At 38.7% G+C, this 12,086-nt stretch overlaps 1 protein-coding gene across 1 annotated transcript in view; it reads left to right on the forward strand.

Annotated features, from left to right (window-relative positions):
- The first annotated feature begins 5,398 nt into the window (after positions 1 to 5,398).
- ephb1 (EPH receptor B1) overlaps positions 5,399 to 12,086 on the forward strand; it is a 331,037-nt gene continuing 324,349 nt past the window's right edge. Inside the window, exon 1 of the mRNA XM_083525614.1 lies at positions 5,399 to 5,676. Coding sequence (XP_083381740.1) covers positions 5,589 to 5,676 — 88 coding nt within the window. The 5' untranslated portion in view covers positions 5,399 to 5,588. The remainder of the gene's footprint in view (positions 5,677 to 12,086) is intronic.

The following is a 12,086-nucleotide window of genomic DNA, read 5'->3' on the forward strand; positions in this document are numbered from 1 at the left end:
GATAAATCAATACAGAACACTGGAGAGTGAGAACTAACATGTGCACTCACAAACACTATATGTTCATCACAACACTAACAGTTTTAAGCGATTACTAAACATCCCTCAATTCTGTTTAATAGGCTTTACCAAAAGTGGGCGATTTCCTCAGGTAAGTAGGAAAGCAAAGCAATATTCTCAGTAGAGCAGGCAAGAAGAACATCCTCAGAACAGCAGGAAGGTAAAACAAATTCCAAAATGTGGGAGGTTTGATTGAAGACAGCTCTAACCATAAGCAAGCATTAGACCTGTTAATGTATGGTATAATAATTATTACTGTTGGCATGTTATGACTGTTTCAATGAAGTATGCCTAAATAAATCTAAGTGGAGTACCAATTATTATAATTTGAAACTCCAGTCTCTAGTAAATTAATATATACAGTTTGAGCTGGAAGGAATTCAGCCCCAGATTTAATACGTTGTGTTGGTAGTGCTATTATTATTATTATTATTATTATTATTATTATTATTATTATTATTATTATTATTATTATTATTATTATAAATAATAACCGCAACAGGATAATGTAGATTCCTTAATTTTATCTGTATTTTTATGTATTCTTTAAATAAAAAGAGGGACATTGTCCTGCTTTTCCCAAAGATGACAACTGAGCCTGCTATCATCACACTACACATTTCTTTCTTTCTTCAAACAAACAAAAGAAGTCTAAGACCAAAACTTTTACCCAAACACCAAACTATATGATTGCAATCACCCATCCAATAGAAATATATTTTTACACTTTTTTTGCTGAACCTGTGTTTTTTTTTATTTTTTATCCCAAATTAGATTTGCTTATTATCCTAGCTAATAATGATGCATTAGTACTTTTATGCAGACTAGCATTTTGTAAATGACCTTCATTACCCACAGATTCAGGTCTTCAGAGATTTCTGTTTTGTTATGAGAAATAACAAGCATTGCACTTAGAATTTTTTATGCTTAAAAAAGAGATGGGAGAAATGTGTAGTACTTTGTGCAGGTTTATGTGTGATGTGAGGGCATTTGAACCCGGCTGGGGCGGAGATCCGGGTGGGTTTTTGTTAACCCAAAAATAAATACTACGGAAGACTGATCTCTAACTACATCTTGCATACTCCCCCCCTCCCCCAAACACACACACACACACACACACACACACACACACACACATTACACATACATGCACTTATCCCCACCACTGTCAGACACCTTTATCTCTGGGAGGAGCCTTTTGTGTCCACCATCTGTTTTAGGGCTCCAGCGAGCAAGCAGAAGAGGAGGAAAGAATATAAGACAGGAAATGAGAAATGCAGCAAAATGAAAAGTGTGTTGGATGTGTGAGAAAAAACGGTAAAGGAGAGAGGAGGAAAAAAGACATAGAGGCAGAGGAGGGGCAGAGGTGTTGTGTGCTGAAATGTCATGAAATATATCTGCATTTGCAGGGCAATTAGAGGCCAATTGGAATTCAAATGTCTACCTCCAGTCCTGATGGAGATAATATGCTAGGCCACGGATCCAGCAATGCACACGCAATTAGTGGAGCAGGTCTGTATGGCCTCGCTGGAGAGACGCAGGCGCGTGTGTGTGTGTGTGTGTGTGTGTGTGTGTCGTGCATGCGCAGCTGAAACAAGGGCGCACATCCTGCCGCGCCCAGACGCACACCAGCTCATTTACATCCAACACTTAATAAGCTGCGGGATTAATGAAGAGACCGCCAATTAACGCTGATACCTTACTGAATGTCTCCTTCAGGCTTGATGCTCACAAACCTGCACAAAAATAACCTGCTTTCTGTGCACCCGTTCTTGTATTTGTTTTATTTGTTTATTTATTTTTTTGCCTTTGACGTTTTCTTGGCGCTCTTTCTTCCGTGCTTCATCTTGGAGACGAGCAATTATCACTGAGCCTCGCACAATGCGGATGCAGCCTAATTGTAAAATACGATACCAGATATGAGTAATTAGTGGATTTTTTTTTTCTTTTTACATAATAAACCTGTTACTTCCGAGAGAGAGAGAGAGAGAGAGAGAGAGAGAGAGAGAGAGAGAGAGAGAGAGAGAGAGAGAGAGAGAGAGGGAGAGAAAGACTGTAATCACTGCAGCACAGGACAAATAGAGATGAAACATTTTTCTTTTGTCTTATGCACCAAAGACATAGGCATCAGAAAAGATGACCAGAAAATGTACATGCCAGTACCTAAAGAGCAAAAAACAGATACTAAGAACAAACTCCATATATGTTAAGGAGAAATACGAGAGTCTCCTAAATTGGCATAAAACAACAAAAAAACATTAAACCTCAAACTAATTAAATGTAAATTATGTAAAGAACACACATGCACTTACAAAAATATTCATACCAATGTTCAGAATATGTATAACTATTTAATTGTATATTTCATTTGGATCTATATGTATGTCTGTATGTGTCTATCTATCTGTGCAGCTGTTGGCAATTGCAATCAATTTTTTTTACGAAATCTAAATCTGAGAGAGAGAAAGAGAGAGACAGACAGAGAGAGAGAAAGAGAGAGACAGACAGAGAGAGAGAAAGAGAGAGACAGACAGAGAGAGAGAGAGAGAGAGAGAGAGAGAGAGAGAGAGAGAGAGAGAGAGAGAGAGAGAGAGAGAGAGAGAGAGAGAGAGAGAGAGAGAGAGAGAGAGAGAGAGAGAGCGAGTGGTGGGAGTGTGGGTGATCCCATGCTCCTTATTCCCTAAGCACGTGTCCTATATGGGATACTGAGAAATATACCGAGATGAATGTCATAAAGGAGTTTTAAAAAATAATGCAATCATGATCTTACTGTGGATTCATGTTTCTACAACAATTACTGAAGACACACAAAAAAAAATTTAAATATTAAAAAATAATAATAAATAAGAATAATAAGAAGAACAAGAAGAAGAACAAGAAAAACAAGAAGAGGCCAAATAAACCTAAATTATGGCAATTATACATTACCAGTCCAAATTCATTAATACTAAAGACATCCAAATTAGGTAAGAACATTATGGATTTATGTAGTCACAACACAAATGTGTTTAATAACAAAGAATACAAATCTATTTTTACAAAGTGGCCACCTTTTGCTTTGATGAGAGCTTTGCACACTCTTTGCATTCTCTCAGTCACCTCATGAAGTAGTCATCTGGAATGCCGGGTCATCTGATGCAGCGCTCTATCACTCACTTTTTGAACAAATAACACTTATATAACCTAAAAGTTTGTTTGGTCTGTGGCAGCCATGCTGGTTAAGTGCATCCCTTAATTTCAGCTAAATCACCAATTACTTTGTCCAGGCAGCTTTGGACATGGGGTATCTGAGTTATATTCAAATTATTTGAAAAAAAAAAATTTCATAAAAATTAGCTTGATGATCTGAATCATCTGTCACAAATAAGCAAAAAATTTATACAATATATATTATATGTGTATGTATTTTATGTATAAACAATTAGAAGAAGCAGAATACTTTTTAACTTTTTAAGTTTTAACCCTTTGGCCCATTTTTTACACTTTGTATAAAGTCAGGGATTTTATAGGCTTAGAGTCAGAAGTATGATTAACCAATTATACCAATCAGGTGCTAATCATCATCAATTTCATTTGTAGGTTAAAACACAGAAATGAACTGAAATAGAAACAGCTGTGTAGAAGCATAAAACTGGGTAAGGAACAGCCAAACAGTTACTATGGTATGGTTGTAGAAGACAGTTTCATGACACAGGTCATACACTATGGTAAGACTGAGCACAGCAGCAAGATACAAGGTCGTTGCACTGCATCAGCAATGTCTGTCAGCAGACTGGAGCTTCAAGATGTGCTGTTCGAGCTATTTTAAAGAAGTACAACGAAACAGGCAATTTTAACAGTAGACACATCGGTTGGCAAAAAAAAATCTTAATGCGGTGGTTGAAAGACACATCAAGCTTACTCAGTGTCTAGTATAATTTCATGGAAATAATACTACATTTCAAAAAACTAGTTGCTTGCTGAAGAGCTGAAGACCGGTACAATGAGTGCTAGCAGGCAAAAGTGAAGCATGGTGGAGGTTTCATGCAAGTTGGGGCTGCATTTCTTTAAATGGAGATGATGATTTTGTCAGAAGTAATGCTGTCCTCAATGCTGAAAAATAGAGGCAGATAATTATCCATCCTGCAATAACATTTGAAAGGCATCTGATTGGGTCCAAATTCATTCTGCAGCAAGACAACAACCCCAAACATTCAGCCAATGTAATCCAGAACATGTAAGTGATGGTTTGGCTCCCACAGAACCTTGATTTTAACATCATTGAGTCTGTCTGGGATTACATGAAAAGGCAGAAGGTTTTGAGACAGCCTACATCTATAGCAGGTCTGTAGTTAGTTCTCTAAAATGTCCAGAATAACCTTCATGTCAAGTTCCTTCAGATACTGTGTGCAAATTGTCACAGCAAATATTGATTGACTTGAATTTCTCTTCTTTTCATGTACTTTTCCTTTTGTTAAATGATCAAAATTAACAATAAACAAATTTTTTTTAAAGCATTATTACTCTACAGCATTTTTTTTCACATCTGCCTTAAACTTTTGAACAGTACAGTCTATATAATCAGATATTAATATTTGATTTAGATATTCTGTTTACCCACTTTGCATTTTGGAAATTGATAAAAAAAAAAAAAAAAAAAAAAATATATATATATATATATATATATATATATATATATATATATATATATATATATATATATATATATATATATATATATATATATATTTATTTATTTATTTATTTATTTATTTTTAACTTTAATTGAAGCAATGTTAATTTTTGTATTTGTTTTATATACAGTACAAATCAACAATTTTGGACATCTATTATCCATCTATTACAACAGCAGTAGCAACAGCAGCAACAACAACAATAATAATAATAATAATAATAATAATAATAATAATAATAATAATAATAATAATAATGCACTGTAAACACTGCCATTAATGTTCACATCTCGGCCGCATGTCGGCGCTGTTCCCTTTCTAACTCGTGCGCTGGGACTCCCGGAACGAAGCCGGTGCGAAAAAAAAAAAAAAAAAAAAAAAGTTTCGTGTTTTGAAATAACGATAAATAAGCGGACGGGGCAAAAGCGCGCATTTGATTGGACAGCCACTTTCAGCGGCTGAACCGCGATTGGTTATGTCGGTTTAAAGGGTCGAAAAGGGGGCGTGGCCCGCCGGGTTCCAGCGCGCGCCGGGCGCTCAGTAAAGCCGCGCCACCGGGGCCGCCTGTCTCTCTCTCTCTCTCTCTCTCTCTCTCTCTCTCTCTCTCATCACACACAAACGCTCTCTCTCTCTCTCTCTCTCTCTCTCTCTCTCTCTCTCTCTCTCTCTCTCTCTCTCTCTCTCTCTCTCACACACACACACACACACACACACACACACTTGCGCGCTCCTTACTACGGTTGGCGATGTGACGCGCCACGCTCGCCTTGTGGAATAGCGGAGTATCCGAGCGCGTGCAGAAGCGGAGGGAGTGCGGTTTTGCTTTTCCACGGAGAAAAAGAAAATAAAAGGGGGATGAAGCGAGAACGGAGGACGCCGTTCACCTTGACTATGGATTTGCTCACGTTTTTGTGCGCCTTCGCGGCTGTTTCAGGGATGGAAGGTAAAATGGGATTCTCCCGGGATAATAATAATAAATAATAAATAATAATAATAGTAACAATACTGATAATAAACGCGCGTCTCGAGCTCGATAGCGACCGGGTGCCGCGCGCTCCAACTTTATTTTGTGCGCTGCTTTTAGAGCTGTCATTGGGAAACTTTTTGTTTGGATGCGCGCGGATCCTGCGCTGATGCGCAAAGTCCAGCGAGGGCTGAGATCTCTCTCTCTTTCTCTCTCTCTCTCTCTCTCTCTCTCTCTCTCTCTCTCTCTCTCTCTCTCTCTCTCAGCTGCTCGGTGCATCATTTCCAGCCTGGGTTTTCTGCGTACTGGTGAAATTAATCACATGTGCACATTGTTTTTCCTTTGGCATTTCAAAAAGGTTGCAAAATGGATACATTCATTCGTTCGTTTCTGATTGCACATTTGCATGCTTGGAAGGTATTTCCCGTCACGTGTCTGTGCAAAAAAAACACAATAATTGATAAGAACTCCAACAATTGATATACTGAGCATTTCTTGATGCCCAGGTCTGTGATTAAATGCATTTTTTTTCTCAGGGTAAGTGTGTGGAGGTGGAATTGATAGCTATCGAATGCCAAATTATCCTCATTTCTGTCAGTGTTCTACATCCGGTTCTTGTCCGGGGAATAAGAGTTCTGTGTAAGAAAAAAAAAATAAATCCCTCTCCTTGTGTAGAGTTTGACAGATGGCGCACTGATGGCAGAAGATGAACAGAAAAAGCGCAGGGAAAAATACACAGACTCTGACACACACTTCTGCTGTGTGCTGCTATCTGTCCCTCTTCACGTCTGTCTGTCTATCTGTCAATCTGTGTGTCTATTTATTTATCCAACTAAAAATATAGATGTGGACTTCTTGAGAAGTCTTCTGGTGGTCTGGAATGACCCTTTCTCCTGCTTCTGTGTACAAATCTTAGACCAGAGCATTTAGAACTACCGCATCTATAGAAACCTTTACCCCCATTGTCTAAGATTGCCTCCTTCTATCGTTTCTCTCCCTGTCTCACTCCTTGTTTCTTGCTTTGCCGTTTCTCGACATCTCCTCCTGTGTTACGACACGTCTATATACCGTTCAAGTTCACATTCGCTACGTCCTGAAGGTTAATGCGCTATGATTTCCGATAGCGGTCAGCGGCGAGTCGATGGGAGTGCTTATCTGCTAACGTTTCCCGTTCTTATCTAAAGCAAACCTGTCCAAGTCGACACGAGTCTAACGACACATTTCTACCCGAAGCTCAGGCGGTTCTGGAGTGCCCAGCACTCTTTTCACTTTTGGTACACGTCTTCTGTTTGTTCTTAATGTTCGAGTGAGAGCGGAGGCCCAAAGATGTGGAAAAGTTTAAAGGTTTTTTTATTGACAGCGGCTCCGAAAAAGTGCTGTGGATCGTTAAGAGGGCTGTACTGTGGCTAACCGCAGCAGATGGGCAAGACATGATGGGCAAGAAAATGGGATGGGGGCATGCAATCATCCCATTCTGGTGGCTAATTGAAAGCGAATTGGCCTTTGGCTGGTTAAGATGCATGATCTTCAGTCTGTTGCAATGAAGTGCATGGCTGTGTTTGTGTGTTCCCAATGATCGGATTATGTGCCTTTAATCGCCAAATCACCCCAGCAATCACAAACAATGTGTCAAAGATCTGGAAGGGGTGGGGGTGGTAGGATGGGGTGTGGTGTTGGGGGGGGGGGGGGGGGGTTTAGGGGACGTTAAAAAAACAGAAGCGAAGAGAGATTTTTGTGTGAGACCATCTGGGGTAACGAGAGCTCACTTAGATCACTCCTCCCCTCACTTGAAAGCAGACAGGCAAAGTGTCCACAGAATAGATCTGGGCATCTGAAATGCCGGCCATTAATGCCATGCATGAATTATGAATGTGTTCATTTGGCATTGCCGTTGTGTACGGTGTCCCATGAATAATTTACTAAAGATTGGGTATTAATAGCTAGAGTTATTCTTTTTTATATTGGTCCAAATTATACAACTTTAGGCTACAGGATTGACTTCCAAGTTTTCAAATGGATGTCATGGCAATCAAAGCTTGTAATCACATCACAAATTCGGTATTCGTTCGAAAAGACGAACACGGTTTCTTAATAACATCGAATCGCTTCACCTTGAAATTGACTCGGGATGCGATGGAAGCATGTTTCTGAGTTGAAAGCAATGCGAATAAATATGGTTAAGAATCGAATTTTCATCCGGCTAACGAGACACTACAGTATATTTAATCGGATTCAACACTAATGAAGTCTGAGTGGAAATATTGCCCCTCACCTTAACTCAGAACGGTTCACCACATTTTATCCAATTTTGCAACTGGGGAAATGTGTTCAACTCAATTTCATATTATGGCTGTTTTGTCATTAAAAAGGAACTCTGTCTTTTTCTCTCTCTCTATCTCTCTCTCTCTTTCTCTCTCTCTCTCTCTCTCTTTCTCTCTCTCTCTCTCTCCCTCTGTTTAAATATGTCAAGTCAAATATGGGGGAACTTTGCTCTTTTTATGTTTATGATTGTTAAATAACACACATTTCTACATTTTTTCAAACACATTTTTCCCGGTTTTGTCATTGTTTGCTCATCTATTTTTCTTTCATTGCTTGAAAGGTAAAAGCTGAAGTTTCATAGTCTTCACAAAACATTTAAACTGGCACTTCCAAAGCGAGGCAGTCGGGGTCAACAGGCTGCATTTACTTCCACCGGTATAGCAGATCGGGCTTGTTCCATAACTAAAGCTTTGAATTGTACAACTCTCAGCCTGGTTTTTGTTAGAAGAGACAAAACATAATCGCACCTTGTATAATGATTCTTTTGGTCATGAGTTAAGACAACGCACTCCCTCCGCTCCTGCTTGAAAACGCACAACGCGAGTGCTTATTGGCAGCCATTTTAGTGCCGTTGTAACGAAATACAACCGACAACAAATTCCTCACAAATGGTTTTGGGATGGGTTCCCTTTCGAGTCGGGTTCCTCTTAAGGTTTTTTTCTGTTGTCGCCTCAAGAGTTTTATTCTGGCCACTGTCGCCTTTGGCTTTCTCATTACGGATTAAAGTTTATATCCGTTTTTTATTTTTGGGTACTTTTCCATTGTTAAAGCACTATACAAACAAATAACAAACAAAAAAATTCATTGAATTCAATGGGAAGATTTAAATGAAACATGCGAATACGCAGAAAATCTATCTTTGTTACTTCAAGCTCGCTTTGATAAATGTCCTTTATATGCGTGACCCTGTTTTCTTGCACGAGCCCTAATCACGCTGGTTAATGACGGAGCATTTTCTTTATCCTTTATGTAGTCTGCCATTAAAGGATATTCATTGTATAATCTGATATGGAGTAGAGCGAATCTTATGATTTCAGTTGTAACCATGGCAACTCTTTTAAGCTAATATCTGGCCCAGCCAAAACTGGCACAGATTGTATATTGTGTAAATGCGAGTGAGCCGTCCCTACACGTGATGAGGGTCCTTCCAAATGTGTTGCAAATTTTAAGCAAATGCCTGAAAAAATCGTTAGGAAAAACCAAAACTCTGTGTTTCTTGTAAATACGAGTAATGTGAAAACAGGCAACATAATGACATGATCAAGACCGGATGAAAAAAAGTGTATACATTCATTTGATTAGCAGTGATTGCTTGAATCCTGTTTCCTTCAAAGAAGAGAAAAAATAAATGTTTGACTACCAACTTGAGCCATAATATTATACTGTAGTTTCTCAAAACTTTTTTTTGGTATAAATGTCCTAGCATGACTAAATGTCTTGATTTTCTAAGAAATTAATTAATTAATTTTGGCATCAACATCACAATATTCAGTGAAAAAAAAACAGCATTCAAAAAGTACTGTAATGCTGGAGCTGATTTCTTTCTGGCCCAGACTGTAGATTCCTTACTTGGCACTATCAGTAATTATAATGCTAACTTTAAAAAATAAATAAATAGGAGAAACGTTAAGCTTCGTTTATGTGGAATGCTACTGTTATAGCCTTTATACTGTTATAGCCTTTATATATATATTGATTCACTGTACAAATGATTATATATACAATACAGACCAAAAGTTTATATATATTATATATACAGTACAGACCAAAAGTTTGGACACACCTTCTCATTCAAAGAGTTTTCTTTATTTTCATGACTATGAAAATTGTAGATTCACACTGAAGGCATCAAAACTATGAATCAACACATGTGGAATTATATACATAACAAAAAAGTGAACTGAAACTATGTCATATTGTAGGTTCTTCAAAGTAGGCATCAAGAGAATGCCAAGAGTGTGCAAAGCAGTGATCTAAGCAAAAGGTGGCTACTTTGAAGAACCTACAATATGACATATTTTTAGTTGTTTCACACTTTTTTGTTATGTATATAATTCCACATGTGTAAATTCATAGTTTGATGCCTTCAGTGTGAATCTACAATTTTCATAGTCATGAAAATAAAGAAAACTCTTTTGAATGAAAAGGTGTGTCCAAACTTTTGGTCTGTACTGTATATCACTTGCTGTAAATATGCTACATATTTATCTGCACTTTTGCACGATTGCTACATTTTGCACTTCTAGTAGATCCCAAACTGCATTTCGTTGTTGTGTACCTGTACAATGCAATGACAATAAAGTTGTATCTATCTATCTAATTAGTTCACTTTAAAAAAAAACATATTGTTGTGAAATTCACATGAGCGAAAGCAAGTGCAGGAAAAACAAACAGTCTTTATTAATCCTAGCAATCTAATAAATCATTGACACATCATTCACCTTTAGTCTTACATTCATTGAGACAATGTCTATTGTCTTAATGCAAAATTAGTCAAAACCAGCTAGTGTGATGTAAAGTCAGCCTCAAGATATTATCACCTAGGAACTACACAGTGTGGGAAGTCACTGGAGTGGATCACAAAGAACGTTATTCCGATAAATCCTGTGCTCAATCAGTAGCTTGGTGATGCAAAACGTTCAAGTGTGTAGTTTGGGAGTTGGAGTTCACAGGGGTTATATTTGGAGGCCACAGTAGTTGTTGGTGATCTATAGTTCCCAATTGGCTGTGATCTGACAAAGATGAACAGAAACAAAATTACTGCTAATTATGCTAGCAGTACTTTGGCACACACATAAATACAAAGCAGCAGAAGCAGGATGCTTTTACAGCCCTACAAACGTTCTTAAAACTCTGAAAAGAAGGCGTTAAAAGTAATATACCGCCGAATAAAAGGAACAAATACCAATTGATCCTCAAGCTGCCGAACCGTTTCCGCGATTCTGTCGACGCCCATCTGTCCGTGTTCGAGCTTGCGTATGAAAAAAAAAAAAATTCTTTTTTTACTCTTGTCTCTGCTGCAAAAGGACATTATAATGGGCATCCTTATTAAAGCCGCATATGTCCTCCTGTACACGACACACAGATACACTGTCACACACAGGAATGCTGGGTGCTGTGAGGTGGCTGTGGCTATTAACGGAAGCTTTTTGTTCTCTACACTCCCTTTTCCGTATTTTTTTTTTTTTATCCAAAGCTAAAAACAGGGACAGTGTAGAGAAAGTGTGTGTGTGTGTATCCGCACTTGCGCTGGCATGTTTGTGTCCATTGGTACGTCCTTTCATTTTAATCCATCTCTCTCAGCTAAGTGAGCAGGCCAATGCAGGCGTAATTGGTGTAAGGGCAATCAGAAACAAGAGTGCTGTGTGTGTGTGTGTGTGTGTGTGTGTGTGTGTGTGTGTGTGTGTGTGTGTGTGTGTGTGTGTGTGTGTGTGTGTGGTGGAAGAGGAGGTAATTGCTGCTGCTGTTGTGAATAATGATCTACAGATGCCCAACTCGCTCTTTCTTTTTCTCTTTTTTCTGTTAATGGCATGCAAATCTATCTAATCCTCTCTCACAGTGCCCAGCCCAAGGAGATTTATGGGGTCTCTCTCTGTCTCTCTCTCTCTCTCTCTCTCTCTCTCTCTCTCTCTCTCTCTCTCTCTCTCTCTCTCTCTCTCTCTCTCTCTCTCTTTCTCTGTCACTGTCTATGTGTGTAAGGGTATGAACAAATCGCTCCCTTCTCATGTTCCCATTATTTGTTTGTTCAGTGCCAGAGGCTGTTGTAATGCTTTATAATCAGATACGTCTAGCTGGTTACATTGGTCTAACTGTGTCAGCTTGAGACTTATACCAGACCCACACACACATACACACAAACACACACACACACACACACACACACACAATGCTGGAGCTGTGGGTTTTGATCTAACGGCCACATCTGGGAATTGTGGTGCAGGAAGAGCGCTCCTTAGAGTGCTCTCTTTTGAGACAGGTCTGAGGACAGCCAGGTGGCATCAAGAGGGGTGTGTGTTTGTGTATTTTGATAATTCCTGGAGACTCAAAGCTCTCCAAGTTCATTGTAT

This window comes from Silurus aristotelis (assembly GCF_946808225.1).
Source record: "Silurus aristotelis genome assembly, chromosome: 22".
In the NCBI taxonomy this organism is placed as follows: Eukaryota; Metazoa; Chordata; class Actinopteri; order Siluriformes; family Siluridae; genus Silurus; species Silurus aristotelis.